The sequence below is a fragment of the Fundulus heteroclitus genome, chromosome 23, assembly GCF_011125445.2.
Source record: "Fundulus heteroclitus isolate FHET01 chromosome 23, MU-UCD_Fhet_4.1, whole genome shotgun sequence".
Taxonomy (NCBI): domain Eukaryota; kingdom Metazoa; phylum Chordata; class Actinopteri; order Cyprinodontiformes; family Fundulidae; genus Fundulus; species Fundulus heteroclitus.
In genome coordinates, this window is record NC_046383.1 from 32,300,381 (window position 1) to 32,315,652 (window position 15,272).

The 15,272-nt window shown below is 39.6% G+C and overlaps 1 protein-coding gene across 1 annotated transcript; it reads left to right on the top strand.

The window, feature by feature from the left end:
• The first annotated feature begins 2,529 nt into the window (after positions 1-2,529).
• On the top strand, positions 2,530-9,149 carry fnta (farnesyltransferase, CAAX box, alpha). Its single transcript, XM_036127341.1, has 9 exons — positions 2,530-2,718; positions 3,038-3,123; positions 5,366-5,480; positions 6,173-6,277; positions 6,697-6,823; positions 6,995-7,143; positions 7,854-7,916; positions 8,183-8,372; positions 8,476-9,149. The coding sequence occupies exons 1-9, from the start codon at positions 2,591-2,593 to the stop codon at positions 8,635-8,637; spliced, it is 1,125 nt and encodes a 374-aa protein (XP_035983234.1). The 5' UTR covers positions 2,530-2,590; the 3' UTR covers positions 8,638-9,149.
• Positions 9,150-15,272: the final 6,123 nt, after the last annotated feature.

Here is a 15,272-nt window from a genome sequence, read left to right on the forward strand (position 1 = left end):
TATTCCTTGGTAATAATTTATATATTTTTGTTTATAGAAAAGAATGACAAACCTTATATGACACACTGAGTATTTAATAAAACATATGAAAATACTGTTCAATGTATTGCAATTATTGCACATAGTATGTACATGTTAAAAGGATTAGATTTACAAAATTGACATCAAGTTACGTGTGTGTGTGTGTGTGTGTGTGTGTGTGTGTGTTTGGTAAGGTTACTCTGTATAAGAGCGTGGATATGTGTTTCTAAGATGCAATTTGTTTCTTCGATTGTGAATGATTTTTTTTTTTCAACTAATTGACAGTACTGTCCATTGGTGGCAGCAGACTTTGTCCCGATTCCTAGGTTTTCAATTGGCTCCCAGAAGCATTTGTGGTGGAGGAACAGTAGGGTGTCAGTAATGGCTGATGTTGGAAAAATGATTTTTTTTCTCCCTTCTTGATACTGTTTGCAGCCTGTCAGTGGGTCTACTGTGCGTTGCAGCAAGAAAGTGGTACCCTCAAACAGGACCAGTGGAATATCTGGGGAGAAACATTGTGCATGTAGCTATTGGATACAAAAATTATCTCTAGTAAAACTGTAACCTAACCTAGTGTTATGCATTATGCTATGAGGTTTACACTGCCCAGTTTCTCTATAATCCTGCTCACACATTATATTCAAGATGTAACTTTACCAGAGAGTGTAGCCCATATGGTTGTGATTTTCACTAGTTGCCCGTCACTGTCATTCACATGGGTTGGGCTGAAGGGAGCTATCTCCACAAATGAGCCAATTCTGAGAGTCTTTACCTCAAATCTGTGAATGAAATAAAATATTTTTAAAACACTTGCATTCATTAAAAAGGTATATTACAAAAGGCGTATTCCGTTTATTTAGATAAATATCCAAGGGTCTAATACACAAAATGACGCACAGCTTCTGGGAAATGCTTTCATGTTTTTATTTGCTTGTACAATTGCTGCTCTGCGCTATCCTTTTGTGAATTTGGCTGAAAAAATATTCTGAATTCAGTACATTACTACTGCTAAACATCGATAACATACTTATATTTTTGTGGGAACAGTGTGGCAGTTTGGTGTTTAATGCATCTCTCGGGTTGCCCAGAGAGAGGGTTGTTAATGATGTTGATGATATGCTTCCCCTTATCCAAACTTTGGGAATAAAAGCAAATTATGTTATTGATGTTCCTATACAAGAAGACAGTGCTTACAGTACATTATAATGTTTAATAATATTTATTAATATGTATTTTCCTGTACTGGACTGAGATCAACTACAGGAGTCACGTCTTTGGGCTAAGGAAGACATCTTCTTATGTCAGGACTCTATCCCCTATTCTCTCCATGAGGTCTGGTTGGCACATCATTTTTGACACTTTCAGGTGGGATAGTTCTGGCATTTGGGTTCTTTAACCCAAATGTTTTTTTAAGACAGTCCCACTGGCAGGGAGATCATCTTACTGCAGTGTGCATCATCCACCCTGATAAAACAAGGAAAGTTTTGCAGACTGGTACGTCTTCAGATCAGGATGAGTGAAAGCCTTGACAAGAGCACAGAGAATAACCAGAGAAAAGTCACTCACAGCTTCCTTTGGGACAGCTGCACCTGCACGGCTCCATTCTGTTAACCATGTGAAGATTGCATTAAAGTTGAGCCTCTCTGACAGCATTTGTACCACTGGAGCAGTTGTCCCCTGTCAGAATGCTTTGGTGTATGAAGATGTGGCCAGATGTACTGTGTGGTCTCACCACTTTTCTGAAGAAAGCAGTTGCTAATTTTGTATTTTTCTTTTATCATGCAAGTTCATTTTTAGCTGCTGTTGTAAAACGTGTGCTTTCTTATGTTGTTTTGCACTTTACTCCTTAATAAAGACTTTTTTTGTTGTCTCATTTAAATAACTTTGCTTTAGATGGCAACGTCAACTAAGCCACCCAATACATTTACCTTTCTCCACAGTAATATTATCCTCTCACAAATGGAGGGGGGGAGGGAGGGAGGGGGGGGGGCACCAGCTGCAGCCTACACATACTTTGCCCTAATCTTTACATAGTCTGCTATGATGTAGACACTTTGGTCTGTTTTGTTTTGACCAAAGTGGTGATCAAGTTCTGTACAAACGGCACTAAAAAGTAGCGCTCCAGTTTGTTTTGCAGCTGCGGGGGTGTGGTGACGTCATCGTTCAAAATTATAATTCATATCTCCAAAACCAAAACAGCACAAACGAAACACTATACATTCAGTCTATTTTACCGTTTTTTGTTTTTTTTTGTTTTTTTTTTTGGGTGGGGTAGAGCAACATACCTAAATAAATGGGAATAGTAGACTATTCTGAGTTACAGAAAGAACACAAAAAATTGTTCCTTTGTTTCAGTGGAAGTTTGTTTTCAAATATATGATGGTATTATAACTTTTAATGCGTCCAGGCTTTGATTCAATCTCGCTACACCTGCGGACTTGCCTCTTTTTTCCGCGATACAGGGTACAAACCTGAGATTTCCCACGGTACGCGAAGGCGCCGGAAGCTGCGTCTTCCTCCTTCCTCCTTCCTGAAGGGAACGGCGCTGAGGCAAAGCTAACAGTTAGCCATGTCAGCTGTTGAGGAGCCCTCCAATGAAGCCGCGGAGGTTAAGGAGCACAAAGAGTTAGAAGGAGAGACAGAGGAGCAGTTCGGGGAGAGTTATGGCGCCGACCCAACCCGATACACTTTTTACAGGTAGTTTCTCCCGCTTTGTTGTTGATGGCTCACTTAGCCTCAGTAGCTGCTCTGCTAGCAAAGAGGTGTTTCCAAGTTTTTTATACCTACTTAAAACAATGCTATGTTTCATAGCGATATTAATTCTAGTGTGTTTAAAGTCATACATCTGCAGGTAAAGATAAATAATGCTAATGTAGTAGCTTAGGATTTTGAATTTCAACACTAATAATGAAAGCTACCGAGGAAGGCGTGGCAGTCCCCACTTATAGTTTATCTTTTTTTGTGTCAGTATTTGAGGCATGCAGCTGGGTCAGTGCTTTTTGTTTTTGTCTTTCAGAGACAGGAAGGAGTGGGCTGATCTGGAGCCTGTTCCACAGGATGATGGACCAAACCCCGTGGTCAAGATCGCTTACTCTGAGAAGTGTAAGGGGCTTACTAATGTTCTCAGGAGGCAGACTGATACTTCTTTTGTTAAGTGAAGCTCTTTTAGATTCATTGCACCGGGTGAATTGAGGAATTTCATCTTTCTGTTAATGTTGTTGATCATTGCTTACAGCTTCACGAAAACCCCCAAACACTCCAAAAGCTGGATGAGAGCAATGAAAACAATATTTTTAGCACTACAGCATATGCATCAATACTTTGTGTTTTGCATGAATTACTACATCAGTGCACCAGAGTTTGCTGGCCGATCAAGCAAGCATGATGATTAAAGTATATATATATATATATATATATATATATATATATATATATATATATATATATATATATATATATATATATATATATAATGCTGAACCATTAATCACATTTGCAATATAATCACAATAAAAAAAAAAAAACAATTTCCAAATTGCAGAGATCTAAAATTTTTGGCTACATAACAATTAATGAAAAAGACGCGTCCTTTAGGTGTAAGTAATATGTTTTAAAGTGGGTTTGCCTCCACATGGAAGGGAAGACAGCTGCAGCAGTGAGATAATTACATTTTATTACTTGTTTTAGAGATTATATAATCATACTGATTTACCAGAAACTTTCAGGAATCTTACTCTAGCATTAAGTTCTGGTTAAACTGTTTAATACATAGACTTGTTTGTTGGTTGCACTTTATGTTTAACAAGGATTGATGTCCAACTCAATTAAAAGCTGTTCTCTCGAATAATATTCTGATTTAATAAAAACATTAAAAGTTCTTGTTTTAAATGGTCCTTGTTTACAAACAGCTTTATCTAGAGGCCAATTTTTGTTGCTTGTGGTTAATGCAGAGAAAAGTCAAGATCAAATCGCAATTTTGGTTGAAATATATCGTAGGCAGAACGCAATCATTTCTGCTCCGAGTTGAGACGCAGTGGCTCTTTTAGCACCTGATCTGCACAGCGAGGAAACAAAATGATTTGTTGTTTGTATATGTTTTAAAAGACATGATAAATTAAACTGAAAAAAAATAGTTGCTTTAAATCGCAACCACGATATTAAGATAAAAAAAATCGCAATTACATTATTTTCCAAAATCGTTCAGTACACACACATATACATATATATATATATATATATATATATATATATATATATATATATATATATATATATATATATATATATATATATATATATATATATATATATATATAGATATATATATATATAGATATATATATATATATATATATAGATATATATATATATAGATATAGATATAGATATAGATATATATAGATAGATAGATACGTTTTGGCAGGTGCTGAGTCCCGCTACTAAATTAGCATCTCCGTGAAGCTTGTCAGCAGATGAAAGTGCTGCTGAATACATGATGAATCAAAGCCAGCAGATGGCGCGGTGCTAACATGGCCACGTAAATCATGACTGTCCAGTGTAAAATTCACACTGGACCACCAGCTACTTGGATTCTGTGACAACCGCTCCATACGCAGATACCCTAATGTTCTAATCAAATACGAAACTTCCTTTGTCACAAAGAGGGCCAGTGAGCAAAAAGTGAAGTCCTTTTCCTCCTCAGCGCAGGTGAAAACCTTCTGAGGCTGAGCGCAGTGTAAGACTGGCTTAGCACAAAGCGTGTGCCAGTTGTAGCCTTGTCCTGGTTAGGTCGGTGTGTGGCAGCTCTGGAAGCCTAGACCCCAACCTTGGTCCAAGCTTTGCAAATTGCCTCCAAAATCTTTTTTTTTTTTTTTTTTTTTGCTTTTCCTTACCAATCCTCTTCAGGCTGCAGCTATGCCTACTGCATGTGCACGTTTTCCTATCACATCGTTTTCCTTCCACTCAATTTTTCCCTCTACCCTTCAGCCTGGAAAGGCAGCTTCATTAAAGAATATTCAGGACTTGTCCTGCTTGAGGGAGGGCCAGTCAGCAATTTTTTTTTTTCTATGGTCTTACTTTATATTCTTCTTTGAGGAACGGGTATTCATTAGCTGTTAGCTGTGATCATGAAAATGAACATTAATAAACCCTTGTCACCCTGCAGTGAATCTATGAGTTTCACTACATAAATCACTTTTCAATGATGTTCTAATTTTTTTAAATTGGCCTCAAATTAATATCTGGGACTTATTGTTGCTCTATCATGTAATCTCGTTTTTTTTTTTTTTTTGGAGACTGAATGTAATCATATGTTAACGTCACGACTTCTGTCCCCTTTCAACAGTTGCTGATGTTTACGACTATTTCCGTGCGCTCCTAAAGAAGGATGAAAGGAGTGAGAGGGCTTTCGCTCTGACGGCGGACGCCATCGAGCTAAATGCTGCTAATTACACCGTATGGTGAGCATCGCTCCGCTGGGGAAAGGGAACGAGAGCGAGAGAAGGGAGCGTAAAATGCAATGCAGTGCAGACAGTTGAGCTAAAAGAAGAAGAAACGGTGTGTGATCTGTGCTGTGAGACTGTGAGGAGGTCATTTCCTGACCTTCGTCTTATGTTCACGGTCCTGTGGTAGTTTAGGCAGATTTGAACTGTTGGACATGAAGTGGAATAAAGATAAATATGGGTACTTAATTAGGTGATTAATGATTATTAATCACCTAATTAATAATGGTACTTAATGATTATTTTGATTATAAAGCATCTGTCACCCAGCCTCCTAAATAGTCTGAAATTATAGAATCAGCCTTCTATCATATTCCAGCTATGGATAAAGCAAAGATGTCAATGATTATCTGCTATGAAAAATGTTTACATTTCCAGACAGTTCCTTTTATCTAAAAACTATCAGAATTTTTCTTTTTAGAAACAAATGTTTAAATTGGTGGATATTTTAAGACATTAGTTTGTTTGACCTTCCTCATCAAAAGTATTTGTCTATCTCATGAACTCTTTTAGTTTTTGATTTCCTGACTATAAATAAAGCTGATAAAGGCAGACTATTGAAAGAAAAGGTCGTTCCCTGCTTTTTTTTTTTTGTTTAGTTGTGGTTTGAGGGAAAAGTGTGATCTAATGCTGAATCTGCGACTGTCCAGGCACTACAGGCGAGTGCTGCTTCAAGCTCTGTCAAAGGACCTGAGGGAGGAGATGAAATATATTACCAACATCATCGAGGAGCAACCCAAGAACTACCAAGTCTGGTGAGCCGACTTACCCCGGATCACATTCTTCATAGTTTGAATTAAAAATATAAAAGGTGGCAGGAGTCAAAATGTAGCCAGTGTTTACATTTTCTACCTCTAGATTTCCATTTACTTCTACTTCATCTTAATTAGCATTATGAGAGTAGGTTCAGAGCAAAATGGATGCTTTGATTTCATCTGGATTGAGCTTTTGCTGTAAAATATTCTCTTTTTTAAAGTATTATTGATACAATGATGCCTTGACTGCACCACAGGTTAGTATAAATGAACTAAATACAGAGGGGATGGAAGAAGATCTAAATCATTTTACACATTCATTTAAAATCCATTAAGTTCTATAAATTTGGTGCCGCAGTCATATTGCTGTAGATCCAAACAGGAGAGGGATCATGTAATACTTCTGACACCCTTTGCAGGCATCACAGACGTGTGGTGGTGGAGTGGCTGAACGACCCCTCAGAGGAGCTGGAGTTTATCGCAGACATTCTCAGCCAAGATGCCAAGAACTACCATGCGTGGCAGCACAGACAGTGGGTCATCCAGGTTGGTGCTGCTCCTCATCGCTCTTTGCTTCAGGAACGAAGGTTTCTGCCCATCGGGCTCCTCCACCAGACTCAATGTTTCCTTTTTTTTTTTTTTTTTTTTCTTGCCTTTCGCTGCATGACGGCGTGCTTGTTGGACTCCACATCGGGTCTGCTGGTGCCTGACCTTCAGGAGTACAAACTGTGGGACAGAGAGCTGGAGTTTGTGGAGAGTCTTTTGGAGGAGGACGTGAGGAATAATTCTGCGTGGAACCAGAGGCACTTTGTTATTTCCCACACCACAGGCTTCTCTGATCCGGCTGTCGTCCAGAGAGAGATTCAGTTAGTATCCGTCGGTTCTGCATGAAAAAAAACAATCGTAAACCATTTTTCCACATTTAGTCACAATACAACCAAAAACGTGAAAGTATTTTGATTTTTATGTAGAAGACCAACCCAATGAGTGGAAGTGGAGGGAAAATCATGTATGGTTTTCAAAATTGTTTACAGACATCTGGAAAAAAAACCTATTGCTGCAGATTCTTAATTGGATTTAGGTCTGGGCTTTGACTAGGCCATTCTGACATGAATTTATGTTGATGTAAATCCCTCCATTGTAGCTCTGGCTGTACTGTTAGGATCACTGAACCGTGGACCTCCGGCCCAGTCCTAAAGTGTTTTGCGGCTTTTAAAAGGCAAACACGGACTGCAATTTCAAAAATCCCGCAGGACGTCTAAGGCGTTTCTTTACACGTCACAATTATGACTAGCCTTATGAAAACCCACAAGTCTGTGATTGTAATGCAACGAAATGTGGAGAGGTTTAAGCAGCATTATGAATACTGCAAGGTTCAGTAGTAGCCATGTTTGATGAATGTTCTGCCTGACGGAGGAAAAGGAGAACAGGGGTGGGAAATCACACAGAAATCTTTAGTATTTACTTAGAAATAATCCATGCATTGTTTCTGTGTTTCTGTTTTTGGTTTGTGCTGCAGTGTGAATTTTTCAGCTTCATTCATTTTAATGATTTCTTCTGTGTGTGTGTGTGTTAGGTATTGTCTGAACCAGATCAGGAAGGCTCCTCACAATGAGAGCGCGTGGAACTACTTGAAAGGGTAAAGGAGTAACACATCCACAGCGTCGTGCTAGAAATGTAAATTTCTGGAAACCTGAGAGGGACGCTCCAGTTTAGGTTTTCTCCTGCTTCAGACTGAATCTGTCTATTTCAGTCTGGAGGAAAAGAATATTTAAGCGTCCCATCTCTGCTCTCACTCAGCATGTGTGGCAAGCCACAGGAGCTCGGACCAAGTTGTGATTTAGCTATTAAAAATGGAGCGGTTCTGTGGCGGTGTTTCCTTTTATTTTTCTTTGTTCCCCCAAGGATGCTGCAAGACAGAGGCCTCTCATCTCAGCCGGGCCTGCTGGAAAATGTCCTGGAGCTGAAGGAGACGCACTGCTCCCCTCATCTCCTGGCTTTTCTCTTCGATTGCTATGAAGACGCGTTGGAGTCCAGCTTCCAGAAGGAAAATACCAACCAGGAACAAAAGGAAACGTTAAAAAAGGCTTTAGAAGTGAGCAATTGTTGATACTGTTTTTTTTATTTTTTTGTTTTGTTTTTTCTAAAGACATATCGCCTCCATTGATCTGATTAATCCTTGTATTTGTCCTCCTAAGATCTGTGAGCTTCTGGCCCAGGTGAAGGACACCATTCGTAAGGAGTACTGGCAGTTTTTGGGACGTTCAGTGAAAAACAAATACGGAGGAGACGTTCCTTCGAATGAGGGCGAGGCGGCCAAGCAGTCAGCTCCAGTGTCCGAGGGCCAGGAGACCAGCTAGGGCTGCGGGGGACCTCCCCTCCATGCTCCATCAACATTAACCAACCCAAGGAGTTTGATGTCTCGCTAGCATTCTGTAAACTGCTAGCGTTGAAGAACTATAAGCATAAGGTCACTTAGAAGATTGTACTCAGTATGCATAAAAACTCCTTGCTGTTGCTAATTTCATCTAAAACAATTTACGCAAGTACAGTTATTATTGTTATTTTTTTATGTCATTAATGTGTGAAAGGACACTTGCTTTTGTTTACTTGCACAAGAGCGTCCAGATTACAGCCTTGTGGTTTGATAAGTGAGACACTGGCTAAAAAGGTGAAAAGGACTTAATTTGACGGCTTGTTTGCATGCAAGCTCACTTTTGACAAAGTTGGAGAAAGTCTTTGGATTGTTGGCGAGTATGGCTGGTAGGATTAATCATGTGCATCTGTTTAAAAGTACTTTAAATTCTTATACTGACAATTGTTAGCGGGACCTTTTTTCTTTCTGTGACAATAAATCAGCTGAGAGATAAAAGCAGTCTGTCCTGTTGCGTTCTGGTCGGTGAACTCCAGGTGCGTCTTAGTAAAATTTGAATTTCATTGAAGGGTTGAATTGAATAACTTGTGCATCACTTACTGCAGCGATGCATTGTGGGATGGGGGTGATCAGCCTGTGGCTCTGTTGAAGCCCAGGTCGCTTTAATAGCTGCCACCAGGTCATCTGCAGCGTTGGTTCTGCTGCTCCATCACGTCTCCATGGTGATTAAACCAATATCTGGATTAATCACCCCTAACTACAGCGTGTCCTTCCACTTTCCAGCTTGTTGCTTTAACAATTAACTTTTGTTGTTTATCTTCCTGGTGGGTTTCGGTGTCGGCTGGAAATCTGTCAAGTCAGCAGCCGTCCTCCATAAAATCCAGAGCATTCTGGGTTAGAACATTTTGACCATGTGTAACCAATCTATTATGTGTTTCTTTTTTAGCAAATCACTGCAAACAATGAGCTTTTAGATGATATTGTGATTTAGTCGGCATCACAGAATCCATTCGGCTGCCCTCAAGTAGGTCCAGTTCTTGTTTTTGGACAGACTGTTGTGTCTGACCTCTGACCTCTGCCTCCTGGAGGAAAAAAACGAAACCAAGAACGCTCCGTTCGACATCCATAGCTTCACGTCCTGGAGTTTGGGAATGGATTTACTCCACCAGATGCAGCTGCTCCTACTCCTGCTGACGCCACAGCCCAATCCATCTCCCTTTCATTTTCTGCATCTCAGCAGTGTGTAATTATGTCTTCTGTGAGGCCTCCTTCCTCCTCAGTGTGGAGGATCGTGTTATTGGAGAGCTCCCGTCACCAGTAGCTGTGACAGGACGGAGCATGAAAACCGCCCGACACTCGAGTCACTGAATGAAAAGTCAATTATTTCCCCCACGATTTTTCTTTAAACTGCAGGATTTTATCTTTTGGGTTGCCAGCTGCAGCTGACTGTATAAACGTATCAGGCCATGCTGCGTGAGGCTGACGTACGACTTCAGGCTTTGGCTGCACTCTTCATTCATCAAGCCAGCAGCCAGACACCTGCTGCATTCCCGTCAAGCATTGTTCTGAGCACAGCGCTCCCTAGTGGCAAAACCCAGAACACAAAGCGCCTTCAGATGGTAATTAAAATACTAATTAGCCCCAGGCAGCGCTCCTCCAAACAAACAGCTCGGCTCCATCACAGGGGCACGTCTCTCCTGATCTGCAGCCACATGTGGGTGTGTGTTACAGCAGCAGTCATAGAACCCTGATGGCATATACAGGCACTGTGGATTAACCACACCAGGCTGAAATATTACGTTAAGGGTCCTGGACTGCGTCAAGCTTGGTTTGGAGACTTCTGCCTCTTGTAAAGGAAGACTAGAGCAGTGTGGGGTTGATTGTTTGGGTAGGATTCAACACATGGATGACACATGCTCGCTTCATTCAGACACAAGAGGCCGTATGTAAGGTGGCTTAGGTGGAAGCACGTGCGCCTAAGTTAATGTGCAAAAAAAGAAATAATTACATTACAAGTGTGCTATAAAAATAAACCTGCAGGTTTTGTCGCAACAGTGGCAAATGAACCTGTAACACTTCTGTCACCTGTCTCACTCTCACACCTTGGAAATAAAGGTGTGGGGTGTTTTTTCTCTTTCAGCACCAGAAAGCAAGGTCTTAAATAAGATCTAATCTTACCTTGTTATTCTATTGTGCCATCACACAAATGAGTATCTTTATTGTATTTTTTTGAAAAAGTGTAGATAGCATCAAGCAATAAGGTGGCCTGGTCAGATGAGACCTTAAATGACCTTTTTGTCCTCCATGCAAATGTGTGAAATTTTTTATTTATTTTTCAAATACTAATGCTGCGTATCTCCCTGTAAGCACCATTCCCACAGTGAAACATAGTGGTAGCAGCATCATGCTTGTGTAGGACCTCTCTGAAGAGGGTCACAAGGTGGAGCTCCTTACCTGCCGAATATAAAATTAACCTTGACTTGCATCATTTTAGATCAAAACTCTCCCTTGTTTCTAAAGGAGGGCCAGCTTTGCAGTCATAAAGGATCACCACATTTTTTGTTTTTTTTTGAAGTTTTTGTGGCCTTTTTTTATTTTAGCATTTTAATTCAGGTCACATTTTTACTCTGTTTTGTATTTGTATTGTTAAACCTTGTAGTATCCTGTTTGTTTTGATGCAATTATAAGCCCAACTAGCAAGGGACTCATATTGACAATAACTGTTTAGTATCCTGCTGATACCAAACACTTGGCCCTATGTAAGCAAACTAATGAAAAGAAGTCTTCAGAGGATTGTTGGAGAACATTAGTGCGCAAACGGCATCGTTAAGGAGGCTTTTCTTCAGCAGACACAGGGAAGCTGGTCTGAGTGGTTGGAATATAAGTAGAGCTAAATGCAGGACTAGTAAATGTAACTGCCAGAACAGATGAGTAATTGAAGCACATAGATCTTTGATTTATTGGGAATTTGTGATGAGATAAATACCATACATTTTTTAAGAATATCTTGAACTGATATCACAAACTGAGCAAAGGGCAGTAGACCAGGAACCAGTGCTGGTGGCAATCCACGCTTTTGTTGTGGTTCAGTTCCTGTCGGAACTTGGAGATCCTGGTTTCTATGGAACGCCAAAGTGCTCAATATTAAATAAGTAAATAAAATATTATGAAATAATTATTAACTTGAATAAATAAGATACAAATATCATACAAATATACAAATTTACAATGAAATTGTGAAATAACTGAATTCATAAAAAATTATCATAATATGAAATATTTTACATTCTTCTATAAAAAATTTGCATGGTAATATAAAAATGTATTTCACATAATTTTTTTCACAATAAAATAAATGTCCTGGGCTGCATCCTTCAAAGGCCTAGCTCCACTAGGCGGAGCGAAATCCATCTGGCTAGGGTCAGGTTAGTATCATTGTGGGTTGAAGAGAATATTTTTAACCAGAAACAGCAATGGTAGCGAGGAGTGAAAAGCTGTGAATAAAGTTGGACATATTACGCTTTCTGTGACATAAAAGCAACTTAAAAAAGGTAGTAGGGGAGAAGTTAGCTTTATGTTAACCAAAAATATCTGCTCGGTGTGTTGACATATCGCTTGATTTTACACAATGCTGGGATGTGCTCACCGCCGGCTCGCCTCATTGGCATCCAGCTGACCTGTCGGCCGAGGCTCTCCATGCCGATTGTTCTCCAACTCATGCTGGATTTCCACAATGAGAAATAATGCAGATATCAAACATCCCTTTTTTGGTTAGTTTGTCATTAACAATCTCTACAAAATTGATTTTTTTAAATTTTGTTTCTTTGTAAGTTTGGTTTGTTAGTTTCTGTTCACTTGTCCTGTCAGCTTTTTAGCTTTGGTTTGAATTACTTTCTTGTTTTGATCTCGGCACTGATGTCTGGTCTAATTACCCACTCTGCCAACTGCCTTACTCCACCCCTGTTTGCAACTCATCTCTGACCTGTTTCACCTGCTTCCTCCTCTATATTAAACAGTTGAGGACCAGACATCCCAGTGCCAGGTCCATCCACTGTTGAGTGTGGAAATCTGTGCCATCCCGTTCTGTCTGTTTCAACCTGGTCTGCCCCGAGAATCCGTCTGCTTCTGTGCCGTCTTTTGGATTGACAGTCCTTTTTGGGGTTTTTTTTCCCCCAGTTTTGCTTTTTTTTCTAATAAAAGAACCTGATCTGAACCTCTGCTGGTCTGGCTGAATTCTGGGTCCCCTGCCTCTGATTCATTACAGTCAGTGCTTAGCTAAAAAAAAAGTTTAAGTAAAAAAAATTACACCAACATTTGTCGTTAATGAATTTTGTGAAGTGGTGTATTTCACAAAAGAGGTACATTTCATGAAATACATAAAATAAACATTTGGCTGATTAATGAAAACATGTTTATTTCACAAGACACAGTGGTAAGAGTGCGTCTAAAATCACCGTTACATAGTGCAACTCTGAACTGAACAAATGAAAAGTGCTTTTATGTGGAAAGTACAGCTTTAATCGGCGTTCGTATGGTATGAGGTACTATGAAAACAACAACAGCTTTCCTGGCAGTCACCATATCGGAATATGACCTTTATAGGCGCCATCTCAAAGCCTCCGTCACCAACAAAGGTTTCTGTACAAAGTATTAAATCCATTTCACTGAGCACGCTCAATGCTCCTTCTCTCATCATTCCCATTTATTACATAAGGGATAATGCCCGACATGGTGTATATTTTCATAAGATAATGGATGGCATTATCTCACTTATACCATGGTCACTTACAAAATAAATAAATGTTAAATCAATTATGAATACTTTAATGTTTTATAATAATCAGAACCGAGTATTCACCCACATCATGGTACAAACATAATTCAAGGGCAGCTGTTGTTCAACTTAATCATTTGGGTGGACTGGATGGGGTCTTACTGACGTCTGGTAAGAATTTCATGTCGGTTGCATGAAACTCGTAGAAGCGTGTTTACCATACTTGGAAAATTACATAACCACAATAACCAAAAGACGACATATATTGTAACTAATAATTATTGTGGACTTGTTAAGTGGGAACAGTGTTAGTCTGGTTGGCTTCAAAATATATCTTGCATTAATTTCCCTCATCTGCATGATTAGTGTATAAATAAGAATGGCTTAAAAAAAAACTTGTGAAAAGCTCAAGAGTTATAAATCCTTTCCACAAGGGACTTCAGATGAGCGGACTAATTTAGTAAACAATTGCAGCAGTAATGAAATAAAACATTTCATGCATCAGGAATGTGTGGAATGACTGTGCGCAGGCATTCAGATGACTCAGCTTTCTATTAGCACACAAATAAGACCGACAAGAATATCAAACATCGATTAAGCGCCTGGAAGCATTAAAATCTTTGTAATAAAAACAAACAAAAGAAATTGGTGGGCGGCTTCTAATGTTTGAACAGTGTATAAGAGGAACATTAAAAACAGAAAAGAGATTCACTCAAAGGAAAACAACAAATAATAAATAGGCATTATATCCATAAATATTTAGATAAACTTGTGTTTCACGGGATTTGTGTTATTCTTCCAACTCTTTGCATAAAAACAAAGATGCCAAAATGGCATATGTTTGTTTTCAATAAATCTAACTGAATATTTTTAATAGGTCTAATTTACAGGGCTGTTTCTGTGACGAGAAAGCAGCATAATAACTGTGAGCAGCACCATGAACCGTGAAAATCAGCTATCCTTTACCTAAAGAAGGCTTTCATCATTTCCAGACTGAGGCAGGAGGATTCGTTTCCGTCTGGACTTAGTGTCCGCTGCAGAAGGAGAATAACACCAGTTATTGTAGAGGAAAAAGATCTGAAGAATTGACGTTTCAGCAATTGTTAGAGGCGATGGAAATGATTGCTTCCAATTCAGTGCCCTGATCACAGGCTGTGCGGGGCCATGAGCAAGCATCCTTCTTCTGTCCCAGCTCTGCACACTCCTGCAAAGCCCAAACTTCCAGGCGAGGTGACAAAGAAGCTCGCTAAACAAAGGCAGCTCATATGTGTCATAAATCCCTGGAGTGCTGCTGTGCTGGAAGGTTAAGGTGAGCTTGTTAAAAAAAAAAAAAAAAACGAAAATAAAGATTCTGCCTTTTGCTCAGATCTCTGTTTTCTCTCCGTCTTCACTAGGTTCAGGAAAGTTGATTGAGCTTATTTCGAATTCCCTTTTAAGAACAGGTTCAGTGGAGGAAGCCTGGCACCAGAGGGCATCATTCATAACAACTGCTTGTGCACCGCTGGAAAGGCTCCCATTGCATCCACACAGTAACGACTTTGGATAAAAATCATTTTCCAGATGACGGGATAATACAGAGGGATCCATTTTTCATATATTACATAAATATTTGAGTAAACTTTCACTAGCAGAATGATTCCAGCACTTCTGTTCTCAGCAGTTCTGTATGTAACAAGTCTGGGGGTCTGTGGAAGATAAACATGCACGCCCTGGGCTGGTCTGAGCTTTCATGGGGCCCTAAGCCAAATTTGATTTTGGGGCCCTCTATTTCTGCCAATAATATGGATTTGCCAGCGAATGTCAAACATGGTGATGTTTCAATCAATGTTTGCCATCAAACATTAGCA

Excerpts from the sequence above, each read along its gene's own strand:
- fnta (XM_036127341.1), top strand. The coding sequence starts at position 2,591 with ATGTCAGCTGTTGAGGAGCCCTCCAATGAAGCCGCGGAGGTTAAGGAG. Across the intron at positions 6,278-6,696 it reads CCCAAGAACTACCAAGTCTG|GCATCACAGACGTGTGGTGG; the intron begins GTGAGCCGACTT and ends CACCCTTTGCAG. Across the intron at positions 7,917-8,182 it reads GCGTGGAACTACTTGAAAGG|GATGCTGCAAGACAGAGGCC; the intron begins GTAAAGGAGTAA and ends TGTTCCCCCAAG.